The 27,203-nt window shown below is 51.9% G+C and overlaps 2 protein-coding genes across 4 annotated transcripts; both read left to right on the top strand.

The window, feature by feature from the left end:
- The first annotated feature begins 442 nt into the window (after window positions 1-442).
- LOC115640893 (C-type lectin domain family 2 member D-like) lies at window positions 443-8,324 on the top strand. The gene is made up of 5 exons (XM_030543983.1): window positions 443-794; window positions 1,455-1,553; window positions 5,793-5,971; window positions 6,646-6,749; window positions 7,969-8,324. Exons 1-5 carry the CDS (start codon window positions 701-703, stop codon window positions 8,072-8,074), a joined length of 582 nt encoding a protein of 193 aa, XP_030399843.1. The 5' UTR covers window positions 443-700; the 3' UTR covers window positions 8,075-8,324.
- Window positions 8,325-13,049: 4,725 nt separating this feature from the next.
- On the top strand, window positions 13,050-25,692 carry LOC115640843 (C-type lectin domain family 2 member D-like). Of its 3 annotated transcripts, none has more exons than XM_030543886.1 (7): window positions 13,050-13,485; window positions 14,691-15,115; window positions 15,445-15,513; window positions 17,411-17,524; window positions 19,512-19,699; window positions 20,041-20,255; window positions 20,709-21,231. In XM_030543886.1, exons 2-7 carry the CDS (start codon window positions 14,980-14,982, stop codon window positions 20,836-20,838), a joined length of 852 nt encoding a protein of 283 aa, XP_030399746.1. In that variant the 5' UTR covers window positions 13,050-13,485; window positions 14,691-14,979; the 3' UTR covers window positions 20,839-21,231. The 3 variants fall into 3 exon arrangements, with proteins under 3 accessions (XP_030399746.1, XP_030399747.1, XP_030399748.1); XM_030543888.1 differs by lacking the exons at window positions 20,041-20,255; window positions 20,709-21,231 and adding exons at window positions 22,565-22,668; window positions 24,576-25,692 and having other exon boundaries at window positions 13,066-13,485; XM_030543887.1 differs by lacking the exon at window positions 15,445-15,513 and having other exon boundaries at window positions 13,053-13,485.
- The last annotated feature ends 1,511 nt before the right edge of the window (window positions 25,693-27,203 follow it).

Below are 27,203 nucleotides of genomic sequence, written 5' to 3'. Positions count from 1 at the left end.
GAAGGTAAATAAGGAAATGTTGTTGTTTACTCCTTCTCATAATATAAGAGCCAGGGGTCACCCAATGAAATTAATAGGCAGCAGGTTTAAAACAAACTAAAGTATTTCTTCATACAACGCCCAGTCAACCTGTGGAACTCCTTGCCAGAGGATGTTGTGAAAGCCAAGACTATAACAGGGTTCAAAAAAGGAACTAGATAAATTCATGGAGTACAGGTCCATCAATGGCTATTAGCCAGGTTGGGCAGGGATGGTGTCCCCAGTCTCTGTTTGCCAGAAGCTGGGAATGGGTGACAGGGGATGGATCACTTGATGATTCCCTGTTCTGTTCATTCCCTCTGGGGCACCTGGCACTGGCCACTGTTGAAAGATGGGATATTGGGCTAGCTGGACCTTTGGTCTGACCCAGTCTGGCCGTTCTTATCTTATATAATCATTGTGGCATCAGCTCTGGCAGGACGTTGGGCTGCTGGCCAGGGAATGAGAAACCACAAATCAACCCCCTACCCCTGACCTGTCCTGCTCGGTCCGTATTGGCTTTCTGATCAGGTGCAGAGTCTGGAACAGGGAGGAGACCAGGGCCAGGACCTCCGCCCCGGCTCCACTTCGTTGCTGCTGGATCAGACCCAGTCAGACAGAGGAGCCAACCTCAGCCCAGCACCTGTAACAGCGTCTCTAGCCTGAGTGTCGCTGAGAGACAATGTGGTCAGCAACTGGGGCTGCTGAGAGCAAAGTGCCGCTGCAGGAGTTGCGTGTTGATGGCAATGGAAACCTGGAGGCTGGCGTGGAGCCAGGTAATGGGGTGTTGCTGCCTGGGACCAGGCTGGAGAGTGACCCTGAGGCTGCCCCACATGGGGCCATGTTCTCAGTGGCAGCAGCCAGTGCCCAGCAACCTCCTGTCCCTGGGCAACAGGAACCGGATCTCCCCCAGGGGCTCTCAGGGCACCGATCCCTGGCTCACAGCTGCTGTCTGGCGCACACAGCGGTGGCCGTGGGTCTGTGCAGGGGCCTTTTGGGCTGGATGTGTCAGACCCCCTGTGACAGCCCTGGCCCATCTCTGCCTGGTTTGTTCTCCCCCCTTCTGCTGTGTATGGCCAGTGCGAGACCCCAGTGTGAGGGGACAGGTGTACTCAGCAGTGTGGACCCAGCCAACTCTTGGCAGGGGGCACAGGGGGGGAGGGGGAATCAGCTTGAGGTCCTGCAACCAGAGCAAATGAGTCCTTGTCTCTGTGCCCCTGGACTCATCAGGCCCCGTGACAGCCTGGCTGGAGGTGCTGAGGGAGGGCTCTGGGCTGAGGGGAAGGAGGGACTGTTCTGCCAGCCCCAGCCTGCCTGAGCCTCCGGGCTCCTCTCCCAGAGCGTCTGACAGAAGGAGCAATCGACAGAACTGGGCATGTTCTAGGGCAGCTCGAGACGAGTCCTTGTGGTCGGCCTGATGGGTCTTTGTGTTTCAGAACCTTGTTATAACTGCAAGAAAAGTCAAACTGGTCCAGTTGTGGTTGCACTGATAGTTGTATCATCTGCTTTGATCGCCGTCATCATTGCTCTGGCAGGTGAGTTCCCAGCTTCCACCCTGCTCCCTTCCCCTCCCCTCCCCTCCCCTCCCTCTAAGATCTCTGTGAATCCCATTCCCCTGGGACCTACCACCATCACTCTCTCTTCCTGGCCTATCTGGCTTCTGCCCTTGAGACTGAGGATTCCTGGGGGATGTTCTTTCATGACCCTCCTCCTGCTCCCTCCCAGATCGCGGCACCTGGGCAGTCTCTGTGTCCGACGATGTGACTGACATTAGCTCCCCCCGGCTCAGCTCTGAGCACTTTGGGTCCAAGTCACTTTTACCATGTGCCATGAAGCAGTCACTTACCAGGGTGTCCCATGGGACAGGGCGCAGAGCAGCAATGAGCCCTTTGCCTGCTCTGTGTTGCTTTGAGGTTACCAGCCTGGCCTTCCTGCATCTTCAGGTCATGCCTGTGGCTGGGCAGCAGGTGCTGCCGTGTTATTGAAATGAGCCATAGAATTCAGTCTAGACCCCTCCATCAATGCAGTGTTGAAACCCACCAATCACTGATCTTGGCCATGAAGCGTCACTTAGCACCATTCACTCCCCCGGGCTGCACAGCCAGCACGTGCTAGTGCAGAGGGCGTGTGTTTGCTGTGAACATGAACCCTGCTGTACCTGCCAGTAGTCTGGGGCGGGGGGTGCTGTAAGATGGTCAGTGGGGTGGGATTTAGCTGTGGGCCCCAGGAGGGTTTAGCAGCTGGCAGAGGGGATTGAATCCAGGTCTGTCTGCATTAGGAATAGTCTGTGCCGATGTCATGACATCCGTGCAGTTGAATTGGTGCAGACTCAAAGCAGACGCACTGCACTGGTACACAAAGGAGCTTGCCTGGGTGCAGTTCGCTGCAGGAGTTACCAGAGTGAGCCACACTGCTCCAGCAGGAGCGGCGTGAGGGTTTTTGGCGCCCGTGGCAGGGGTCCTTCCGCGCTTCTGGTCGTTGGCGGCAATTCTGCGGTGGGGGAGTCCTTCCGCGCTCCCGGTGTTTGGGGCACTTCGGCGGCGGGTCCCGGAGTGAGTGAAGGACCCGCCACAGAATTGCCGCTGAAGACCCAGAGCGCGGAAGGACCCCCTGCCGCCGAATTGCTGCCAAGGGTGGCAAAATGCCGCCCCCCCCAATCCTGGTGCCTTAGGCGACCCCCTAGGTCCCCTAAACAGAAGTGCTGGCCCTGTGCTCTAGCGCATCTCCAGGAGGTGTTTGCCCTGATGGAACTGTGGCACTAGTGCAAATTCCTCTGATGCAGATGGGCCCTGAATCCCGGCTCCCTGTGTAATGGCAGGCTGTTGCAGTGGGCAGCACTGGCTCTCAGTGTAAGGCGGGACCTGTGAGCGTAGGGTTGGTTACACTCCTACAATTGCAGAGAGCTCTGCAGAACACGTGGCATCTGACCTGGAGATGGATGGTAGAGACAGCCTGTGCCATCAGCTGTTAGTCACTGACTTCTCTGCTCAGTTCTGTAAGGGAGGGGTGTGGACTACTGTGCACTGCACAGTTAAATCTACAGGGCAAGACATGGCTTGTGAGTGCGATGTGTGCATGCTCTTTCTTTGATGATAGTGGCCTGATTTCCTGACTCTTCCAGACTTAGTGTCCGTTCCTCCCTGAGGGCCAGCCACATGGGAAGGCTTTAGAACCACTTACCCAGTTACTGTGGTGCAAAAAAAGGGTGATATGCTCAAAAATGTCTGGAGGGGTTTGAGTCGGACTCCTCGCAACTAATCAGGCCTCTCAAATATCTCTTGGGTGTCAATTATGGGTGACCCCACTGCTGTTCTTTCCTGGCACTGAAAGGGTTACACTGTGTGAGGGCTTCCAGCAAGTGTCCTTCTTGCTGCTGTATTGGGGAAAGAAAAGTCTGCAGGTAGGAGGTGAATTGCAGGGCCGTCCTTAGGATTTATGGGGCCCTAGGCAGTATTATTAAACTGGTGCCCCTATGCCGGATGGCAGCCCAAGCTCACAGCCTGGTGGGGGAGGGGGAGGAGGGACTTGACAGCAAAGGATAATGAGATGCCCAGCCTGCCTCATGGTGGCAGAGAGTCACAGTTCCCCGCAGAGACTTCCATGCCCTCTCCCTCATGCAGAATGGACATGAAGAAAGTACCTAATTAAAAGCACTAAAATTTGGGAATAAAAAATGTCAGTCACAGGTTTTTTGATATGCCCTGAAGTTTGTCAGAGATTTATTTGCAAAAACTTCATAGTAAGGGTGAGTCAGCTGTCCTGCTGAATACAACATTACATATAATGGAATACATGATGCAGCTCTTCTGTTTTACATTTTCTTCATTAGTATTTCTAAGTTGAATGTATATTTTAAATGTACTCAAATCTTAAACCAGCATTCCAGATTACTACATATTTAACTCACTGAAACAAAGACATTCTTTTAAATTAATCAGAGAGGTTTAGTGTGTTCATAACAATGTTCATTGCTTTTAGAAAAAGGGAACAGTAATTTACTTTGTGTGATCTCCATAACAAGAGACATGGTTATGAAATTTCACCAACTTTAAAAAAATATGTTTCCAAAGATTTTAGGTATAACAAGGATTTTGTCTTACTAAGGTACTGATTTTGCTGGAGGGTTCTTTTAAAACTAGTTTGTCGGATAGTCAGAAGTAAAAAAAGGGAACTCTTTGTCCAGCTATCTGGAAGGGAAGGACTGTTGTCCCTTTAAGGGCTCTCTTCAGTGGGGAGTGGGGGGAGAGGTGGTGAAGGGATGGACAGAAAGGACAGGAAGACTTGGAAGCACCTTTTTTTTAACTATAGTAATTAAAATGTGTATTTTAGATAAGGGAGGTCTTTTGAATGATTTATTTAAAAAACTATGTGTGAAGATTCACACATTTAAGGCTAAAGATGATTGTGCATCTAAAACTCTGTGCAAGCATTTTTTAGAAATGTGATTTTATAATCTTCACCAGCTCACTAATGAAATATTTTTAAAGCAAATTTTAAACTAAGGTCCTGTAGACTGACATGTTCTGTGTAAATATTAGATTAATGCACAACTGTTTTTGTCAGTAAAGTCAGAAACTGACAGTATAAAAACGTATTTGGGCATAAGCTTTCGTGGACATCTGATGAAATGGGTTCTAGTCTACAAAAGCTTATGCCCAAATAATTTGTTAGTCTTTGAGGTGACACAAGGACTCATCCTTGTTTTTGCTGATACAGACTAACAGGACTACCACTCTGAAACCTGTCAGTATATACCTTGGGGTTGGCAAATGCCTGTTAAATGGCTTTATTACCCCTTGAATGTCTCTTTAACAGTTTCAATGTTGTGCTAATAGGTCTGGCAGGCTGGAGGTTTTTTCACTTTTAACTACTAGATTCCCTCCCAAGGAAGACTCACCAGGCTAGAGCAGCCATCTGTGGGAGCCTGCAGGAAGGGTCAGAACAGGGATAGGAAAACAAGGGGTGGACACTAAGACCCAGTGGTGCCCCAAATTTTCAGGTGCCCTACGCAGCTGCCTATGTTGCCTGTGCCTAAGGACGGCCCTGGTGAATTGAGTTACATCATTCCTGGCTGACAAGGTAACTGGTCACTTCCTGTTGCTGCGGTTTCTGATGCCACCTTGTGGCTTCATGTCCCTGGGTGAAAGTTACTGCACATTCTTCTGTTATTCACCTGCTGTTTGTTGCTAGGTTGAACATCCAGCAGTTGATCTTGTGCCTGGGATGAAATGCTCTGAGCTGTGTTAGTCTCTCCCAGGCTAGGAGTGTCCCTGGAATCCTCCCTGCCAGGCAAATTTACTGTGACAAACATCTCTGTCAACCTGCATCTGATTGCAGTGGACAGGCCCAGGCTGGGGATCCCAGTAGGCGTGGCACGTCGGTCAGTTGACTGCCTGTTTGGCTGCAGTCACAGTATCAAATACTCCAGCAAGAACCCTGGGGGTAGGAGTCCACCTGCCTTTTTGATTGTGTGCGTGTTTTTCAGAACTTCCTTTCATTGTTTTGCTTTTTGATCTGAGTTAAAATAAGTCAGTTAAGTACTTTTTTTTTATTTTTATTTTTTAAATTAGGTGTAAGTATCTATCTAAAGCTAAACCTCCTGGAGACAATGAACTCTTGCTCTTGTTTGTTACTGTTCTGATAAATTGGTATTTTAAAATATTTGACCGTTTTCTGACATATTTGACTGGTCAATTGAACGATTATTTTTGTACTAGTCAAATGCCCAATTGTAGATGCAGCTTTTACCTTGCATGTTACTTTCTCATTCTCAGTGCTGGCATCTAAGCTTTCATCAGCTGATCTGTGCCCCCCTGCATGCACAGACGGCTGGATCGGGTACCGAGGGAAATGCTACTATTTCTCCGAGACTGAAGGGAACTGGACCTACGTTCAGAGACTCTGCTCCTCCTTTGGTGCCTCCTTGGCTGGGATTGACAGTGAGCAGGAATTGGTGAGCGACTCTCTAATTGGGATACACTGTCCTTAGCACAGCAACTGCTGCAGTAGGATGTGGGCTCTGCCCCTGCGGGGCAAGGAGCAGCTCTGACCCCTCTCGTGCTGGGAGGCCAGAGCGAATGGACTTCCAGCCGCTCAATGCTGGGCCCAGGGCCCTACTGTCTGTGTGTGACCACAGGGATTGCCCATTCTCAGCTGCCCCCTCCCCAAATAAGTAGACAGCCCCTGTCTAAGGCAGGGATGGCTTAGGCATCTCCTGGCGTGCTGGCTGCTGGAGTGGGACTGAGAAAACAGACAGCGCTCCTGCTTTGGGGATGGGAAAGAAGCAGCCAGCTGAGGATTGACCCCTCCCACTTCAGCTTGATTTGCTCCCACCTCCTACCTTGCTGTGGGGAACGGCAGCTGCTCTGTGAGAACAAACCCGGCAGCTGCCCCCAGCCCAGGGGAACTTGGGGTACAGGTGACTGGGAGCACAGGGGCAGGGAGGGATAATACAGCCTGGGTGATCTTGTGCTTTGCAAGAGGGAAGGGGAAATCCAGTTTCCTTCTAAAAATAAATTGAGCCCCTTCAGTGTGTGACTAGGATTCTCTGCAGTTCAGAGCCCTGAAGAGGGGGGCGGGGAAAGCACCAGAGCTGGGGTTGATCCATGCTGTCCCTCTTTCTTTCAGATGTTCCTGCTGCGCCATAAGGATATCCATGAACACTGGATCGGCCTCTGGAGGGAGCAGGGGCAGCCCTGGAAATGGACCAACAGCACTGAATTCAACGACCTGTGAGTCTGTCTCACCCTCTGTACTAATTCCCTGGGCTTGGGGATTCTGGTGTCTGAGCTGTTTGAGTTCAGCTGGACCCACCATTCAGTGGTAGTAAAACAGCCAGACACAACCCTAGTCCGTTCGCATACTGCGTGTATTAGAGACCAATGGGAGCCAGCCACAGCCAGAGGTGCCCTTGCAGTGTGCTGGGATTTCAGCTGGGACACTTGCTGTTCTTCTGCAGCCCTCATCTGAGACACACCATCCCTGTCACTGGAGCTAAAGAATCCACTTCTTTAACTGAAAACCCCTCCTGACTGATAAAGTTCTTACACAGGCCAGCCACTAGAGGAGGATGGAGACCCCCCACTTCTCTGGTCCGGGTTACTTCAGTACTTTGAAAAATCAGGCTGTTATGGCGCTGGGTCAGTGCTCCCCAATGGCCAGTCCCCATTCTGCTGTATTGGGCCCAACCTTTGGATCCCCCCTGCTTCCAGCTCCACTGGGCCCGAATAGCTACCAGACACTGTCTCTAGTTCAGGCCTCTGTGGCACACTTCTGGGGTACAGACTCCCTGTCTGGTACCCTCCTTAGGATGTGGGACCCTGCAGTCCAGCTGCTGTAGGACCCCGAACCAGTGCTGAACTCTCCGAAACCTCCTTAGAGGCCATGCTGTCCCAAGAGCTCCACCTTCCACTCCAGAGTAACTCTGGGAGAGTCATGTGACGGTTACAAACAAGGAACTCCTGCTTTCGCAAAGGAACTTCTCAAACACACTCTTTTCCCTCTTCCCAATGGAAAGCTCAAGAGTTTTATAGATCAATGGAAGAGGAAACCCTGAATGCAATTTCCTCTTTCAGTGTCATCTTGATTCTGCTCAGAGTGTTTCAAGGAGGCAAGTGCCCCCCACTTTCCCTGCTCAGTCATCTGGTTCTGATGAGGGTCTGCCCCTCTTGTTAGAGGACTGGTCCCTTTTGAAAATTAGTCTTTCAAATTCTCTCCGTCCTGCTGGGGACTTTCCATTCTCCAGCACCCCCGTGGCTGCTCAGCGTAGAGGGGCACTAACAATCAGTGGTTCTGCAAAGCCCCCACTGTCCTGAGCTCTGCTCTTGAGGGGCTGTGAGAGTAGCTGCTCCGCACTCAGGCCTCCACTGTGGAGAACGGCTCCCCTGGCTGTGACTGGTGTGAAATACCCAGGCTCTGCCTGACTGCAGCTCTCTGGCTTCTGTGTTGCAGGTTTCAGATAAGAGGAGGTGGTGACTGCGCGTATCTGAATGACGAGAAAGGGGTCAGCAGCTCACGGTGCTACATGGAAAGACGGTGGATCTGTAGGCAAACCTGAGGTGTATGTGATGGGAAAAGGGACTGCACTGGAAGGGAGCTCAAAATAAGCCTCCTAGAAATGACACTGATACAACTCATACCTACTTGAATGAACCATGTCCCTGTTCATCAGCCTGGCCAACATCTCAAAATCGGGCAGTGGGGCCCTCAAGCAATAAGTGTGTGTCGTTTAAACTGTGGATTCTTTGTATGTGCCTTCTGCTTCTGAGGGTATGTCTACATCTACGATTTTGCAGCGCTGGTTGTTACAGCTGTATTAGTACAGCTGTATAGGGCCAGCGCTGCAGAGTGGCCACACTTACAGCAACCAGCGCTGCAAGTGGTGTTAGATGTGGCCACACTGCAGCGCTGTTGGGCGGCTTCAAGGGGGGTTCGGGGAACGCGAGAGCAAACCGGGGAAGGAGACCAACTTCGCCGCGGTTTGCTCTCGCGTTCCCCGAACCCCCCTGCAAACCGCAGGGAAGGAGACCTGCTTGCTCGGGGAACGCGAGAGCAAACCGGGAAAGGAGACCTGCTTCCCCGCGGTTTGCTCTTGCGTTCCCCGAACCCCCGAGCAAGCAGGTCTCCTTCCCCGTGGTTTGCTCTCGCGTTCCCCGAACCCCCCCGCAAACCGCGGGGAAGGAGACCTGCTTGCTCGGGAGTTCGGGGAACACGAGAGCAAACCGGGGAAGGAGACCTGCTTGCACGGGGGTTCGGGGAACGCGAGAGCAAACCGTGGGGAAGCAGGTCTCCTTCCCCGGTTTGCTCTCGCGTTCCCCGAACCCCCGAGCAAGCAGATCTCCTTCCCCGTGGTTTGCGGGGGGGCTCGGGGAACGCGAGAGCAAACCGGGGAAGGAGACCTGCTTGCACGGGGGTTCGGGGAACGTGAGAGCAAACCGGGGAAGGAGACCTGCTTGATTACCAGAGAGGCTTCCTCAGGTATGCTGGGATACCTGCTTATTCCAGGAGGTCAAGAAAAGCGCTGGTAAGTGTCTACACTTGATTACCAGCGCTGGATCACCAGCGCTGGATTCTCTACACCCGAGACAAAACGGGAGTACAGCCAGCACTGCAAACAGGGAGTTGCAGCGCAGGTGATGCCCTGCAGATGTGTACACCTCCTAAGTTGCAGCGCTGTAACCCCCTCACCAGCGCTGCAACTTTGTGATGTAGAAAAGCCCTGAACCTTTAAACTCAGGGACACGTTGTCAAGCTTCTCTCTGCAGCTGAGTGGGTGAGATCTTATGAGAAGGATTCTCAGACACACGCTGGGGTAGTAAGAGAAGGGGAGGCCTTGTTAGTTTAGACTCCAGAACAGCGTTTCTAAGGAAAGCAAAACAGAAAGAAAAATGAACATTTCAGCACTGGGGGAAGGGCAGTTTCTTGTGTTTCTGAAGCCTTCTGATTCTGTTTCTGAGCAAGTTGCAGTGTGCGCCGTTTGTAAGAGAAATTAATCAAATTGAAATGTTGTGCAATGTCCCTATAGCACTCATGCAGGGGAAGTTGAACAAAATTAGCACGGTGAATTTCAGAGGCACAAGCTTTTAAGTGATGCAAAAACCAAGCTGAAAACACAACAGCAGTGGCTCAGAGAGTTTGTTGTTACTATTATCATTATTATTACTGGGATGGATGGATAGGTTTTTTTGGGGGGGTTTTTGTCTGTGAAAGAAATTTTGGAAATATACTGGCAGATATGTTCTTTAATTATTATTTGGACTTCTTTTATGTAAAGTATGTATTTTTAAATTTAGTTCAGAATTGTTGTACAGCCATCCACCTTTTACCGAAAAAGCAAAAGAACAAAAAAGACAAGAATGTGCAAATAACTTGTTTTATGTTCATGTCCAGTAATGAATAAGCACAACTCTACCTTATATCTATTACTGAGTCTGCAAAAAACCCCTGTGTAAATATGCACATGTAAATTCACAAATCCTGGTGCCCTAGACGACCGCCTAGGTTGCCTAAATGGTTGCACTTGCCTTGGCTGGATGGTGCTGGGCTTCCCGGCCCTGGGGCCCCCTGTGTGTTTCATTGTAAATCCGCCTCTGATATTAGAAATGAACTCTAGGGTAAAAGAGGGGAGATGAACAAAAGTACTGAAATTTAGTGACAAGGAACGGCCACACGGTAGCACGAGAGCGTTGGAGGTGGCCATGCTGGCAAGTGACTGCTAGAATTCTATCTACTTTACTTACAAGAGCCAGTTGTCTCACCAAATGCAGCAGCATTGCAAGGGTTAAAGGGGAACCATGCCCCAAAGCGTCCCCAGAAATTTACTGCTGTCATTGCCCCGAGGGAGCAGCAGTCGGGGAGTTACCCATAAATTATTTATTATTCATATTCAGGGGCGGTTTTATGTATTTTGCCGCCCCAAGAATGGCAGCCAGGTGGCTTTCAGTGGCGTGCCTGCGCGAGGTCCGGCTAGTAACGCAGATTCAGTGGCATGCCTGCAGGGGGTCTGATGGTCCCATGCCTTCGGCGTGCCTGACGTCAAATTGCCGCCGATGCCGCGGGACCTGCAGACCTCCTGCAAGCAAGCCACCTAAGGCAGCCTGGCTGCTGCCATCACAGCCCCAGGCAGGAGCTTGGAGCCCTGGTGTCTGGAGCTGCCCCTGTTCATATTACAATAGTGTCACGGAGTCACCGGGCGATGCTCTGCAACTGCACCCCACCAAGCCAGTCAGGACTTTGGGGAACCTCCTCTCCCTTGGAGCAGACTTGTTCAGGGCAAGAAGCTCACACAGCTTCACCTCCTGGGTCTCTCCTTGGAGCATTCAGCATCCTCTGCCCCTCCGTGTGCTTCCCACAGCGAATCCACCCCAGCGGGGTCCTGGGGAAGCCACCGGGTCCTGCACCCCCACTTTGCAGTCAGACGTGACTCTCAGCCAGCCAGTAAAACAGAGGTTTATTCGATGACAGGAACAGGGTCTAAAACAGAGCTTGTAGATACAGCGAACCGGACCCCTCGGCTGGGTCCATTCTGGGGCCAGTGAGCCAGACCCCCAGGTCTGCCCTCCACCCTCGACCCCAGCCAGCTTCAGACTCACAACCCCTCCCAGCCCCTCCTCTCTGCTCAGCTCCTTTCCCGGGCCAGGAGGTCACCTGATCCCTTTGTCTCCAACTCCTTCAGCTGGCACCTTTGCAGGGGAGGGGCCCAGGCCATCAGTTGCTAGGAGACAGAGGGTCAGGCATTTAGGTGCACTGGCCCTTGGCTCTGCCAGAGACTTAAGAACTGACATGGGGACACTGAGGCACCAACACAGTACTCAGAGAAAACATTAAGAACTTTCCCAGTTCGTCACAAATAGCACCTAGACCTCCCTCCCAACCCCTATCAACCAAGATCACCTCTCCTTTCCTATTATGGAAGACAGCACACAGACCCACACCCTTCCCTGCAGTCAAGATGAAGGACCTGTTGTGCTGGGCACTGCACGGACACACAGCGAGAGACAGTCCCTGCCCCAGCTGAGATCAGGGCCCTGTTGTGCCGGGCGCTGCACAGACACACAGCGAGAGACAGTCCCTGCCCCAGCAGAGATCAGGGTGCCGTTGTGCCGTGCGCTGCACAGACACACAGTGAGAGACAGTCCCTGCCCCAGCTGAGATCAGGGCCCTGTTGTGCTAGGCACTGCACAGACACACACGGAGAGACAGTCCCCACCCCAGCTGAGATCAGGGCCCTGTTGTGCTAGGCACTGCACAGACGCACACGGAGAGACAGTCCCCACCCCAGCTGAGATCAGGGCCCTGTTGTGCTGGGCGCTGCACAGACACACAGGGAGAGGCAGTCTCTGCCCCAGCTGAGATCAGGGCGCCCTTGTGCCGGGCGCTGCACAGACACACAGGGAGAGACAGTCCCCACCCCAACTGAGATCAGGGCCCCGTTGTGCTGGGCGCTGCACAGACACACAGGGAGAGACAGTCCCTGCCCCAGCTGAGATCAGGGCGCCCTTGTGCCGGGCGCTGCACAGACACACAGGGAGAGACAGTCCCTGCCCCAGCTGAGATCAGGGCCCTGTTGTGCCGGGTGCTGCACAGACATACAAGGAGAGACAGTCCCCACCCCAGCTGAGATCAGGGCCCTGTTGTGCCAGGTGCTGCACAGACACACAGGGAGAGACAGTCCCCGCCCCAGCAGAGATCAGGGCCCTGTTGTGCCGGGCGCTGCACAGACACACAGGGAGAGACAGTCCCTGCCCCAGCTGAGATCAGGGCCCTGTTGTGCCGGGTGCTGCACAGACACACAAGGAGAGACAGTCCCCACCCCAGCTGAGATCAGGGCCCTGTTGTGCCAGGTGCTGCACAGACACACAGGGAGAGACAGTCCCCGCCCCAGCAGAGGTCAGGGCCCTGTTGTGCCGGGTGCTGCACAGACACACAGGGAGAGACAGTCCCCGCCCCAGCTGAGATCAGGGCCCCGTTGTGCCAGGCGCTGCACAGACACACAGGGAGACACAATCCCCACCCCAGCTGAGATCAGGGCCCCGTTGTGCCGGGTGCTGCACAGACACACAGGGAGAAACAGTCCCCACCCCAGCTGAAATCAGGGCCCCGTTGTGCTGGGCGCTGCACAGACACACAGGGAGAGACAGTCCCTGCCCCAGCTGAGATCAGGGCCCCGTTGTGCTGGGCGCTGCACAGACACACAGGGAAAGACAGTCCCTGCCCCAGCAGAGATCAGGGCCCTGTTGTGCGGGGTGCTGCACAGACACACAGGGAGAGACAGTCCCCGCCCCAGCTGAGATCAGGGCCCTGTTGTGCCGGGTGCTGCACAGACACACAGGGAGAGACAGTCCCCGCCCCAGCAGAGATCAGGGCTCTGTTGTGCCAGGTGCTGCACAGACACACAGGGAGAGACAGTCCCCACCCCAGCTGAGATCAGGGCCCTGTTGTGCCAGGCGCTGCACAGACACACAGGGAGAGACAGTCCCCAATAGCTGAGATCAGGGCCCTGTTGTGCTGGGCGCTGCACAAACACACAGCGAGAGACAGTTCCTGCCCCAGCTGAGATCAGGGCTCAGATTATCTGGTCCCACAGCCTCTAAACTCTTCCACAATCTGTCAGCGTGTTGCGGGTTGGGCTTGAGTTTTTCGTTTCTAGTCTCAGTTCCTTTCCTGTGAGCTGCGTGGAAGGGCGGAGAGGAAGGACTCATGAGATGGAATCTATCTGACTGGCGCTGACAAGGGTGTAAAACAAGGGTGTAATCCCCCTTTCTGGGGATGTCAGCCCAGAGCCAGAGGAGCAGGAAGGGGCTGCGATGTTCGTGCTGAGAGCAATGGAAGGAAGTTCACCAGCCACCCTACGGGTTTGCGAGGCGGGTTTGCAGCAGCTGCTGTAATAGCTCCGCGATATGTGTTTGTTTCTGGTGTAGGTCCCGCTGCTGCCTGGGACTCGGCTGTGGGACCCACCCACCGAGGCTGGTAAGTTTCCACTGCTGCTTATGGTGGCACTCGGGCAGGGACCCCCAAGTCTTCCCCACCCGCTGCACGACTTGGGCCCTGCAGTGGTGTCCCAACCCCACCCCTCCGCGGCTCTCCCTCCTCTCTGCCCCCCATTCTCTGCCCCCTTGCTGGGCCTCCCCCAGTCCCTGCCAAGGCAGAGCCCGTCTCCCTGCCCCTCCCTCTGCTGGGTCTTTCCCCTCCCTGCCCCACAGTCCCTGCCTGGGCAGAGCCCCCTTCCTGTGCTGAGTTTGGGTTGGGTGGGGGGCATGGCTGGGGGGGGGCCTGCGGGAGCCTGGGATGCAGAAAGGGGAAACGACACGTCACTTTGTTGACTTGGAAGAGTGGAGGGAGGAGAAACGCAAGAGCTAATCTTCACTTCTGCTTTGACTGCAGCCAATCAGAGCACACTCAGGACTCGAGTGATTGCAGGAAAACCCCTGTAAACATCCCCTGGGGCAGGCAGAAGTGATCAGTCAAGAGGGCTGAGGGTGAGGGTTGGAAAGTACCCGCAGTGCTGGCCCCAGTGCAGAAGAGAGTCAGGGATGCAGGGCTGGGTGCCTGATTGCAGGGGTCATTAAGTACTGCAGCTGGCAGCAGCGGGGTGGGGGGGTGGGGGGAGAGATTGCATGAGGGGAAGGAAGGGGAGGGAGGAAAAATCCGAGATGCCCCCCAACCACTTGGTGCCCTAGGTGACCACCCAGTTTGCCTAGTGGTTGCACCCACTCTGATTGCAGTGTTTACACTCAACTACATCCTTTTCTCCCGTTTTGGTTTCTGAAAAACTTTTGAATACTTCCTTGTGTGCTGAACCGTATTCTGAGACAGATTTTCGTTTTCTTCCCGTGTTAGTGTGTCAGATCTTTAAACCGTTATCTGCTAACAGCTTGAAACGTGTACATGATGGGCATGAGATTCATACAGTCAGATGCACACACACTTCAGAGCTTGCTTGCGTGCCTTACTTCAACGGGCCGCTTTGCATATACAGTGGAGTTGCGTTGTATGCGCATTTAACTTATGCAAATTCAACTATACACGATCGACAAAAAAAAAAAAAAAAAAAATAATGAGTCCGCCCACCACTAAAAGATCCTCCCTAGGAAATATGTGTTGACATTTTATGGCCTGTGTTGTACAGATCACAATGGTACCTTCTGCTCTCAGCGTCTATTAATTTTTTACAGCATGGATTCCCTCTCATCCAGAAAAACTACAAAGAAGATGGAGGCAGAACTGAGAATCTGCTGCTGATCGGAACCGACTTTGTTTTGAGGCCGTGTGTACCCACACTTGAACAGCTTCAGCTGAACTGGTGCAAGCGCGTGTGTAGACACTCTTATTTCAGTTTAGTTTAAACCTCTTCCTAGAGGACGTGGAGCTAAATCGCAATCAGTCTGGTTAAAATGGGAACACATACACACGCTTTTCACTGGCTGAGCATCATGCCTTTAAACTAAACCGGTGCGTAACTGAATGTACATGGATCCTGAATCGCAGAGAGTTGTAGCCAGGGAGATTGAACTGCTCGGAGTCCAACATGCCCCCCAGGGACTCCAAGAGAAAGGCGAGATGGAGGAGCACTTTCACTGCAGTGGAGATGTGAAGAGAGGTAATTGGAGCCTCTGTGCAAGGGCTTGGATGGGCAGAAAGAACGAGACTGACTCAGATGGGGGTGCATTTTCAGTGGCAGCTGCAATTTGTCCGACCTCCTGTGTGTATGAGTAGCAGGAGGCTGATCACCCCAAGGGCTCCTATGGCCCAGGGACCCAGCTTGCCCCTATGGCTGGTACTTGGGTGGACCCAAGTGGCATGGTAATGGATTCAGAGACAATTTTGAAGGGACGGGGCACGGGAGGGGGGAATGTTCACCCATCTGAAATACTGACCCAGGTCTCCATTCACTTTTTCCTCTTCCCTTCTCTCTCTCCTTATCCAAAGGCCAGGCTTTGAAACAGGAGAGCAGTAGCAGGTTCGGCTGTGTGCATGTACCCAGGGCCCTGTGTCTGTGTGAGTAACAAGCAGGTGTCTGGGGACAGCAGGTAACTCATGTTGTGGGGGCACGCCAAGCCAGTGCATTCACCTTTCTCTGCCAGTGCCGCTGGCATAGGGTGACCAGACAGCAGGTGTGGAAAATTGGGACAGAAACCCCTTGTTTCTCAGGCTCAGTGGCTGCAGTCTGGGCTGAAGATGCCTTCAGACAGCCTTGTCACGTTGCAGACTTTGTATGAGCTTCCCTTAAGGGAGGGGTGTCACCGGGCCTCCGTGGGTCACAAATTCAGGACAAACTGCTGAGAAATAGGGCAGACACTCCCCAGACTGGTGGTTAGTCTCCATTAGATATACCAAGCCAGTAATAAAAGTAAACTTCTGTCTCACCTCACCAGCTAACAAGAAGTCAGAAAAGCAGTTTTCTTAGTCATTCCAGTTCTTACATTACCATCAAAACCACCAAACTTCATGATGTGAGGCTATTTAAAACCAATTTCATCAAACAAAAGGTTCTTCTAATCTCACAAGATCATTCACATACCCAGGTCAATACATAGCTCAGATCTTACCCAATAATCATGCTGTTGCCAATCCTTTAGTATCTAAAGGTTTATTTATAAGAGAAAGAAGGAGAGAGATAAAGTGGTTAAGGCAATCGAATGAATGCGCTCAGTTCTTGGATCAGGTTTGTAGCAGTGATGAAACGAACTGCAAATTTGCAAAAGTCTCCCTGGAAATGACCCAAACAGGTTGGAGGTTATCAGTCCCGTTTAGAGCTTCCTTGTTAAAAATCCAGACCAGAGAAATGAAGCAGGAAATGAAGGCAAACTGGAGATATTTCCAAGGTCTTTTCTCTCTTCTCCCATGTGGCTGGAATGTCACTGTCCCAAAACGAAGCCCCCAGCACAGTGTGTGGAAAAGTACAGGCACAAGATGGAGTCCAGGGTCACATGAGCAAGTCACATGCTCATGCATGCTTTGGTGACTCTCAGGAGCAGCCATTGCCCAAATTCTGTCTAAAGCAGCCCCAGGAGGGCTCACTGGTGGGGGACAAGTTTCTTCTATGACGCAATGGAAAAGTTAAGTTTTCTTTAAAGGTCCATCAGCTTGAATAGTTTATTCACAATGTGTTGATCAGAGTGGATGTAAATAAACTACCTTGTAGGTGTTTCTCCAGGAGCAAACCCATTTGAAATATTGGTACATAAGTCAATATTCATAACTTCAGATACAAAGATGCTACATGTTCATGCACCGGATAATCATACTCAGCAATCATAACTTTTCCGTTGACACCTGCCATGACATATGTTGTACAAGGTTTGTTGCAATTATATAACAGTGGCGATATCAGTGATATCAATGGTACATTTCAATCATACACCATTGACACCAGATAGCCTTTGCATGAGCTTCCTGTAAGGGTGGGGGGAAGGAGTTGAGTGTCCAGTCTCAGGCTCTGGGGTGGGGGTGGATACAGCTGGAGCTGGCAGGCTTAGCGGCTGGGTGTGGAGGGGGAAGTCTGATTCCTTCAGGCGGAGGGCAAAGGCTGAGCATGGGGCAGAGTAAAGGTGAGTGAGAGACATGTTCCCATCCCTCACCGCTCTGGGGAACTGTGAGCCAAGAGCCAGTCTGGGTAGCAGCTCTGTGAGAGTCTGTGGGAGGAGCAATGGGAGAGATTAAATAAGTATTGGTATTGGACCATCCTGGGTGGTGAATGTGGGATCATTTGGGACTGGGCGAGTTTATCAGTGTGTTTAGCCCTCTGACTGGGGGCTGTAGTTAATGTCTGTACCCAGAGCGGGAAGAGCAGCACCCTGGGAATCACAGTAGATACTTGCTCCACAGCGGCTCAGGCACGGATACTGTTAATGAGTCTGCTCCCCAAAAGCACTGATGGGTTTGTCTCTTTCAGGCCCTGGGTCTGACCACACACTCAGGAAATGTGCTTCCCGTCGAGTCTTAGTCCCAGCCGCAGTCACAGTTATGTTGATCATCATTATCGCTGTTCCAGCAGTACTTTTAATAGGTAAGTTCATGTCCCAGCCAGTCTCTGCTCCCCCTGGAGCTGTCGCAGCCACAGAATCTCTCCTCCCTGTCCCCTTTGGCTTCGGCAGTCAGATGAGAAAGGAGTTTGTCTAAAGGCTTATGCAGCCCCATCACCTTAGCAGCTGGAGATCTGTGAGGCACAGAGAGCTTGTTATCTCTTGTTTTCTGGATGGGGAAACTGAGGCCCAGAGATATCAAGTGGGGACGTTTTCATGGTGCTAAATCTTCCTACACCTCAGAGCTTCTCAGCTCCCCATACACATATTGTGTGTCTAGGGTACAGTGCACATGGAGCTGTAGGATCAGCAGCGCTCAAAGGGCACATTATTGACAGACCTTATTGATGGATTCTATACCTGCTATCTCATAGTTGCTAAGCAGCACGTCCCGTCTGCAGCACACCGCTCTGCCGTTATCGGGCTGGTCTTTCTGCAGCCCCTTTTCAGGGCTGGTGGGTGCTCCTGTGTCACTGACTCAGGCCGTATCTTTCAGTATCAAACCCCGCCTTGAGGCTGAGATGAAAGAAATCGGAAGTGAAGGTCCCCCAGAGATGCTAACTGGCCCAGTCGGTGCCGTTTGAGGGCTGCTGTTTATACTGTTCCGGGTGCACTGTACATTACGGTCGCTGTTGCTGAGCAGTTCAGCTACATTCACCTCTTGGGCCAGATCCTCTGCACCACTTAGAACTAACTCAAGAATTGCTTCTTCCCTTGTGGGTTCCAAGACAAGCTGCTCCAAGAAGCCCCTGGGTTTGTTTCCTGTTGTGAGTCTAATCCCGTCTTCATCTCAAGGCATCTCTAAAGCAAAGAGGGGAACCAGGCAGCTGGGGGAGCAGGACATCCCTGGGTTAGCAGACCCAGCATCCCATGTAATTATATTGAACTCTGTCTGGTGTCAATATTGGTCTGTGCCGACCATCAGGTATCGTTCCCCCTACCTAGGGTGACCAGACGTCCCATGTTTAAAGGGACAGTCCTGTATTTAAGCCCTCCTGCAGGTCTCCTGACTTTTTCTTAAAAATGGGGAAATTTGTCCCAAATTTTCTGTCTCCTTCCCATCAGTACTGGCGGGTCCTGCTCTGGCCGGATCCCTGATCACCAGCCGCCCACCCACTAGCGGTGAGCGGGGGGCAGTGGCCAATGATGGGAGTGGGGAGGGGGGTGAAGATGCAGTGCACGGGGCTGTCAGCTCCCCCTGCTGGTCCATCAGCACAGCCCTTGCTGCGTGCCGGCTCTCAGGCAGCAGGACCCTGCTCCCTCCCCAGCCCCCATCCTGTTTCCAGCCAGTCAGCGGTGGCTGGTGAGCACGGTGTCCAGGTAAGTTACATGTCGCCCCTGCTGCCCACCCATCGGCCCTTTACACACTCCCCCTCTCCCTGCTTTGCCCCTTCACCCTCCACTAGCCCAGCTGCTCCTCCATATCCCCCCTCCCCCAGCAGGGCCCGTCCCTCTCCCAGCGCTGCGCAGAGAACCAGCCCCTGGGTGGAGCGCTCAGCTCATGAGCAGCCTGGCTGGCAGGCTCCTTCCTTCCCCCACAGGGGCTCAATCGACTTGCTGTTAATTTAAATGATTGCACTGCATAGTTCTGATTGATTGCCATTGAACTCGCTTGAAGACGAGTAATTTTACCAGCTGTCCTGTATTGAGCGTAGGGAAATATGGTCACCCTACCCCTACCTGCCTGCTCCACGCCTTCATGGTGACTCTGGTGTTGCTGCACTCTGCTCTGGGGTGCTCGTCAGCTGCACTTCCTGTGATTGTGACCCCCCCAGAGACTGAACCACTAAAGAAGATGAGGGGGAGGTGGCTGTCCATTTCTTGTTCCAAATAGTCTCATTCCTCCCTTGGCATAGTTACCAGGGGGTTAAGCTTGGATCTGAAGCGATTCTCTTCGCTCATTCACTCAGCTACAGAATCAGGCTGAGGGGAACAGTGTCTCTGACCCTGTGTTACTTGTCTCACTTTCAGTGGAAAAATTCAAAGCACCTCTTGCTGCTCCAGACCCCCCTGCAGTGCCCTGCTGCCCAGACGGCTGGATCGGGTACCGAGGGAAATGCTACTATTTCTCAGAGACTGACGGGAACTGGACCTACAGCCAGAGCCAGTGCTCTGCACTCAATGCCTCCCTGGCTGGGATCGACAGTGAGCAGGAAAAGGTGAGAGAGCGGCAGATGCTTTAACCCAACAGACTGGGCTTGGCAGGGCTGGAAACAGGCTGGGCTCAGCCCCAGAGGTCCAGAAATTGACCTGTTGCCTCTCATGCTAGGAAACCTGAGAGTGTTTCTGGTGGCCGAATCCCAGCTCTTGGGTTTCCAGTCAGGGATCACTCCCAGCCCACCCTTCTCTTTCCCAGAGCCCCACATGGGAGGATCCCCCTCTGTAGGGCTGGGCTGGCCTGGTCAGCTCCTGACCAATGGGCTACCTGTTGAGAAAAAAGTTACCTACCTTTCGTAACTGTTGTTCTTCAAGACGTGTTGCTTATCTCAATTCCAAGTAGGTGTGTGCGCGAAGGCGTCGGAAGGTTTTTCCCCTAGTGGTACCTGTCGCGTCAGCTGTGGAGCCCCCTGGAGTGGTACTTTCATGGCAGTGTATAAAAGTCCCTTCAACCCGCTACCTCCTCAGTTCCTTCTTGCCGGATACTTCGACAGAGAGGAGGTGGGTGGGTCTTGGAATGGACATGAGCAACATCTCAAAGAACAACAATTCTGAAAGGTAGGTAACTGTTTTTTCTTCTTCGAGTGCCTGCTCATGTCACTTCCAAGTCAGTGACTCCCAAGCATCTCCTAAGAGGAGGGGTCGGAGTTCACCAAGTCGCAGACTGCAGCACTGCCCTGCCGAATGCTGCATTGTCTCTGGCCTGCTGAGTAATGGGGCAATGCGATCTAAAGGTGTGGGTTGATGACCACGTCGCTGCCCTGCAGATGTCCTCAATGGGGACCTGCGCCAGGAATGCAGCCGAGGAGGCCTGTGCGCTGTTAAAGCTGGGGCAGGTATCTTTGCTGGGTGGTAGCACGCTCTGCAACAGGCTGTGATCCACGACGAGATCCTTTGGGACCACACCGGGAGTCCCCTCATCCGCTCAGCAATTGCAATGAAGAGCTGTGTCGAATTTCAAAATGGCCCCGTCCTTTCCACGTGAAAAGCTAAGTTTTCAACTATTTACAGGTACAACAAAAAAAGTCCACTAGGGGATCGTTTGCCGTGGCAAGAGAAAAGCTGCCCCGATGACTGTCACGGCGGTAAGGAGGAACTGAGGAGGCTGCGGGTAGGCAGGGACCTACATACACCACCATGAAGGCAGGATTCCAGGGGGCTTCACAGCCCACCCGACGGGTACTGCTAGGGGAAAAACCTTCCGACGACTGTGCACACACACACCTACTTGGAGTTGACATGACCAAGCACTCGAAGGACCTGCCTCTCCAGCACACCACAGCCAGTGACCCCGTGGACGCCAGGGGAAACACTCTTGGGCTGTGCAGGGAGTGAGCTCTGCCCTTCTGCAGAGCTGTTCCTGCCTTCTGGCTGGGAGGAGGCGGGGCGCTATGTGCAACGCTGCTGGGAAGGAGGGCAGAGGTGCCAGCAAAACCCAAGAGCTGCCCAGCCCCAGAGGGGAGTTGTCATAAACAGATAGCTGAGGGTTAATGTCTCTTTCACCTGGAGCACCTGACCAGAGGACCAATCAGGAAACCGGATTTTTTCAACTTTGGGTGGAGGGAATTGTGTGTCTGAGGTCTTTGTTTTCTGGCTGCCTGCTTTCTCTGAGCTTTGGAGAAGTAGTTCTGTTTTCTAATCTTCTGTTTCTAAGTGTAAGGACAAAGAGATCAGATAGTAAGTTATATGGTTTCTTTTCTTTGGTATTTGCATGAATATAAGTGCTGGAGTGCTTTGATTTGTATTCTTTTTGAATAAGGCTGTTTATTCAATATTCTTTTAAGCAATTGACCCTGTATTCGTCATCTTAATACAGAGAGACCATTTGTAATTTTTCTTTCTTTTTTATATAAAGCTTTCTTTTAAGACCTGTTGGAGTTTTTCTTTACTTCAGGGAAATTGAGTCTGTACTCACCAGGGAATTGGTGGGAGGAAGAAATCAGGGGAGATCGGTGTGTGTTGAATTGGCTAGCCTGATTTTGCATTCCCTCGGGGGGAATAGGAAAGTCCTTTTGGTTTCCAGGACCGGGAACGGAGAGGGGGAGTCACTCTGTTTGGATTCACAGAGCTTGTGTCTGTGTATCTCTCCAGGAGCACCTGGAGGGGGGAAGGGAAAAAGGATTATTTCCCTTTGTTGTGAGACTCAAGGGATTTGGGTCTTGGGGTCCCCAGGGAAGGTTTTTCAGGGGGACCAGAGTGCCCCAAAACACTCTAATTTTTTGGGTGGTGGCAGCAAGTACCAGGTCCAAGCTGGTAACTAAGCTTGGAGGCTTTCATGCTAACCCCCATATTTTGGACGCTAAGGTCCAAATCTGGGACTAAGGTTATAACAGGAGTGGAGAAGGATGGGGTAGGGGCAGGTCTGTCCATGTAACATGGATGTGGGGATGGAGACAGATGGGGTAAAATGGCCTCTGAGCAGCCCACAGCTCCTGCACGTGTCCCCAGGCTCCCAGCTGAGCAGGCCCCAGTCTGATGGGACGTCCATCAAACTGGGATTCTCAGCCAGCTATTGGTTCACCGGCTGAAGCTGCTGTCAGAGGAGGGAGCTTCCAGCTGCTCTCCTGATGGCCCTTCCCTTGCCATCTCTGACCCCTTCCAAACGTAGAGCAGAGCTGGTGGAGGGGAGAACTGCTGCTGTCACTGAGTCCTGTCTTCATGACCCACAGCTGGTTTGTTAAACTGTGACTTGTTCTCAGCCCCCCTGTGGCACAGGCTGGGCTGGTGTCATTGGACCTGGGGCTCTCAGCTGGCAAACTATAAGTGGCCCAACCAGAACTTCTGACTGGGTACCACACAGAGCCACAGGGGCAGGCGAGCACCAGAGCCAGGGGCCTAAACGTAATCTGCCTTGTCTTATTTTTCAGGATTTCCTGCTGCGCTATAAGGGCTTCCTCGACCGTTGGATCGGCCTCCAGAGGAAGCTAGGCCAGCCCTGGAGATGGCCCAATGGCACGGAATTCGACAATCGGTGAGTCCCTTTCCCTCTAGTAACATTCTCCGTGTTAGATTGTGAGTGTCTGCCATGCTGCCAAAAGATGAAGAATATATTCAACCAAGGTTGTTTGGGCTCTTCTTGGTATTTGGTTTTCATGGACTAAAACCAATATTCCACCAGCAGTTGTGGCCCCTGTGCAGAGTTATCATAATTTGTAGTAACATAGCACCTCAGTGTCCTAGACCAGGGCCCCATTGTGCTAGGCGCTGTACGATCACAGAACAGAAAGATGGTCCCTGCCCCACGGGGCTTAGAATGCATCACAGTTCCGGGCACAAGAGAGGTTGCTGGAGGAGACACTAACCAGAGCTCCCCCTTCCCCATTGGGCTGTCCGGGTGGAAGTTAGACTCCCTAAGCCCACTCTGAAGAGTGGTGTGCGGAGAAAAACAGGGTGCTTCACTGTTGGGGTAATTTGAGGCTCTAGGGAGAAATCTGATTTCACTACTAACAGTCTGTCCTGACAGCCCATCGGGTTTGAAACAGGCCCGCGGCCTCTCTGACAGTCCCCCAGCTGCCTGGGGAGGATCGTATCAAACTCTTCTCCGCAGACAGCTGCTGCTGCTCGCTGCCTTGTGAGAGGCCTGTGGATTCTCTCCCCTCTGCACCGTATGGGCCTGGAGAGAAAGCTGGGTCCAGGTGAGAGCATCAGGCAAAGCTGAGTAGTGGGCAAGTCGTGCCTAATATCTACCAGCATAAAGACTCTTCTGGCAGCCCCAGCTGTTGTCTTTCAGCCCCACCCCCTTTCTCCTCTCCCTGCCGTGCAATAGCCACTACAGTAACGCCTCACTCAACGTTGTAGTTCTGTTCCTGATAAATGCGACTCTAAGCGAAACGATTTTAAACAAATCCAATTTCCCCATAAGAATTAATGTAAATGGGGGGTTACGTTCCAGGGAATATTTTTTCACTAGACAAAAGACTATATTATATATATACACACACACAGTATAAGTTTTAAACAAACAATTGAATACTAGTACACAGTGACGATGATTGTGAAGCTTGATTGAGATGTAGGAGTCAGAAGGTGGGATATTTCCCAGGGATGCCTTACTGCTAAATGATGAACTAGCACTCGGCTGAGCCCTCAAGGGTTAACTCTCACACTGTGCAAGGCAGCAGGAACGGAGGGAGAGGAGACAGCATCGCAGACAGAGACAGAGTCGCGCACCGCACCGTGTGTATGTGAGAGATAGATGCCCATTGCCCCTTTAAGTACATTGCCTTATTAATTAGATCAGCTTGCTGAGACCGCAGCTGCTGCCAGCAAGCTCCCTTGGTCCTGAGCCCTGTCGTATGTCCCCTGCTCTATGGAAGATGGGATAAGTGGGGTGTAGGAGCAAGGGGGAGGGACACACCCTGACCTTAGCCCCCCTCTTTCTCCCCTCTCCCCCCCCCACCCCGCACAGCAAGCAGGAGTCTCGGGGAGCGGCTCCAAGGCAGAGGGCAGGAGCAGCACATGGCAATGGGGGGAGGGACAGCTGCAATTGCTAGCCTGCTGGGCAGCTGCTGCAGAGGGAACTTAGGGGAGCGGGGAGTTGATGCGGGGCTGCTGGCCTAACCTGGTTCCAAGCCTTATCAGCTAGCTCCACCGGGCTGCTCTTCCTGCAAGCAGCGGACAAAGCAGGTGGCTGCCAAACGACATTAGAAGGGAGCATTGCACAACTTTAAATGAGCACGTTCCCTGATTGATCAGCAACGTAACAACGAAACAGTGTTAACTGGGACAACTTTAAGTGAAGAGTTACTGTACTTGTTGCCTACATCTGCCAGGGAGGAGTCTGAAATGGGGCCGATGCCTCTGGGTGCCACCCTGTCCGTGAGTGATGGGCAAAGCCCCGCCCCTCCCTGATTCCCACCCCGGGTGTCTCTGTTGCAGGTTTCAGATAAGAGGAGGCGGCGACTGTGTTTTTCTGATTGATGAGGATTGGTTCGGCAGCTCGCGTTGCAGAACATGGAGACACTGGATCTGCAGCAAACCTGATACCCATACAATGGGGAAGGGATATGCTGTGGAGTCAGAACCTTGAGACTCTTAGGAACTAGGCTTGGAAAATCTGTATTGGGGAGACACCTTCCACTACCTGTAGATGAAGGAAGCTGGGTCTTCATTCCTTACAGACTCTCCCCAGGGCTTCTCTAGTTTTTATTCACCCATTGGAAGGAGTGGGGTGGAGCAGAAAAGCTTTTCCAACTCTTAACTTTGAACGAACCATTCACTGAACTGAACTTGCTGAATAAATTGAAAAGAAGAAAATATTTTCTCTACACCTGCAGAAGAGGCTGCTGTTCTTCAAAAACTGGTTTAGCGCTTCAGTAAACTCTAGTCAGATCCTCAGTGGTTCCGGAGCCAAATTAGGTATCCGTGTGACCCAAAAGAACCACACTCGTGTGACTCCATTGTTTCATTTCCTATTATATATATGATATATACACCGCTATGTGTTCTCACAGCAAGTGACCAAGTATTCTTTTATTTTATTGACTGTCCAGATATTATTTTATCAACTACAATTGGTTAATAACCATAGTAAAATCATCCTGATTGGTTAATAACTTAGCTTAGTTAATATTTAAATCACAGTATTTTAATATCCAGGGCTTCAGGAGACACATTAGAGAGCAACAGTGCTCTAGGATGGTGATACAGGAAAGGCTGAAGGCAAGGGCGTGGCAGAGGGATTAACCGGCTGATGTCTCCATGCTGGAGCCAGAGGGAGCTGAGGGCCAGGGGAACAGTGGCAGGGCTGATCTGCTAGAGATGAAAGGTAACAGAACAGGGTGAGTGCTGGATATTTCTCGGGTGAGGATGAACTCCCCGGGGGAGAGGCTGCTGGGAAGACTGGGTTTGCACTCCAGCTGGGGTGGCTGACATGGCAGAAGGACAGAAGCAGATCAGAGAAGAGCCCTGGGGTGGTGAAAGACATTGATGGACCAAATGTCATGGGATTTTAAGGACTATATGCATGGGGGGTAATAAATGGACTATGTTTTGGAACCTGTTGTTGTGGAGTATTTGCACAAGGTTTTCATAATAAACTGATCCCAGGGATGGGTCTGATCAGGGTGGATACGCTGTGACTTTAAAAATCAGAATTGGATTTTTTTCAGATTTTTTATTTAAATTAAAACAAGTTTATTTTTTTGCATGCAAGCAGAGTCAGGATGAGCTCTGGTGAATTATGGCAAGTGTGGAAAAGAACGTCAGGGGCAGATCTTGTTTGCATAGGCATACCAACCTGCCTAGCATGAGCCCACAGCAGCCCAAATGGTCACTTTGGCTGCTGTGGGATCCCCAGTGTCTCTGTTATTGGGGCAGGAGGAATAAAGTGTTGTTACCCTGATTATGTTAATGAAGGACAATGAAACTGTTTTATGACAGAGGGACTCACTGTCACCTAAGTAGCACTTGCTAGACAAGGGACATGGATTCCAAAACCTAGTGAACTGAGAGGTTTGGTGCAGAGATTGGTGCCTTGTTGTGTGGGTCCTTTTTCTGAGCCTGAAACACCAATTTGTTGTTGTTATTGCTGCTGCTGTCAGAGCTAACTTTCATTTTATTAGGAGTCTAGTTACAGGCTACTGCGGTGAATTTGCTTTGGCCCAATGGTGCCCCAGCACTGAGGCTCCCCTACTAGAAGCTGAAATCACCAGAGAGCTGAAGTTACTAAGAGCTGAAATTACTGAGTGCTGTGTTAACTAGTGGGGGAGCCTGAAGATCTATTGCTAAGCAGCTGGTGGAGTGGAGCAGTTTGTGGGAGTGTTGGAGCAGTCCATGAAACGGTGGAAAGGAGTGGAGCAGTTTGTGGGGATGGCTGGAGGAGCAGCATGGCTGGTAGAGTGGAGCAGTTCGTGGGACAGCAGGAGCAGCACGTGGTGAAGGCTGCAGTGGAACATCATGGAGAGGTGGGCAGATGGCCTCAGACCACGTAAGGTGCCCCTTACACCCTGCATGTCCCCCTTTTCTCCCTCCATTTCCACCCAGTCTGGGGGGAGGGTAAAACCCTGCAGATAAACTTTTGAACTGTGGGGCTGCACTGACCAGGGACAGAGACTTTTGGGACTTTGGGTGATCCTTGGGTTGCTGGACTCAAGAGATTTTTGGGTTGTTGGACTTCGGGGGATTTTTGGGTTGCTGGATTCAAGAAGCAAAGATAAAGGACACAGCCCAATTTCCTGGCGTGAGTCTTTGCTCATGGTTTGGTCTATGAACTCTAGCTGAGGTGTTCTCCCGATTTAATGCTGATGTCGTTTACCTCATGTTATTAAACATTTTCTGCTACACCGAGACTCTGTGCTTGCGAGAGGGGAAGCATTGCCTCTTTGAGGTGCCTAGGGATGTGTGTAAGATTTTCCCAGGTCACTGGGTAGGGGCTCAAGCTGGTTTTGCATTATGTTGTTGGGAGGGGACCCCTATGTACTGAACCAAGCCCTTGCTGCTATCAGCTTGTCCTGGCAGGAGGGTTACATACACATAAACCTGGGTTGAAGCCTAAACATGTCTGTA

This window comes from Gopherus evgoodei, unplaced genomic scaffold, assembly GCF_007399415.2.
Source record: "Gopherus evgoodei ecotype Sinaloan lineage unplaced genomic scaffold, rGopEvg1_v1.p scaffold_32_arrow_ctg1, whole genome shotgun sequence".
NCBI classification, from domain to species: domain Eukaryota; kingdom Metazoa; phylum Chordata; order Testudines; family Testudinidae; genus Gopherus; species Gopherus evgoodei.
Note: the sequence above shows the minus strand (reverse complement) of the source record. Positions and strands in the feature narration are given on the sequence as shown.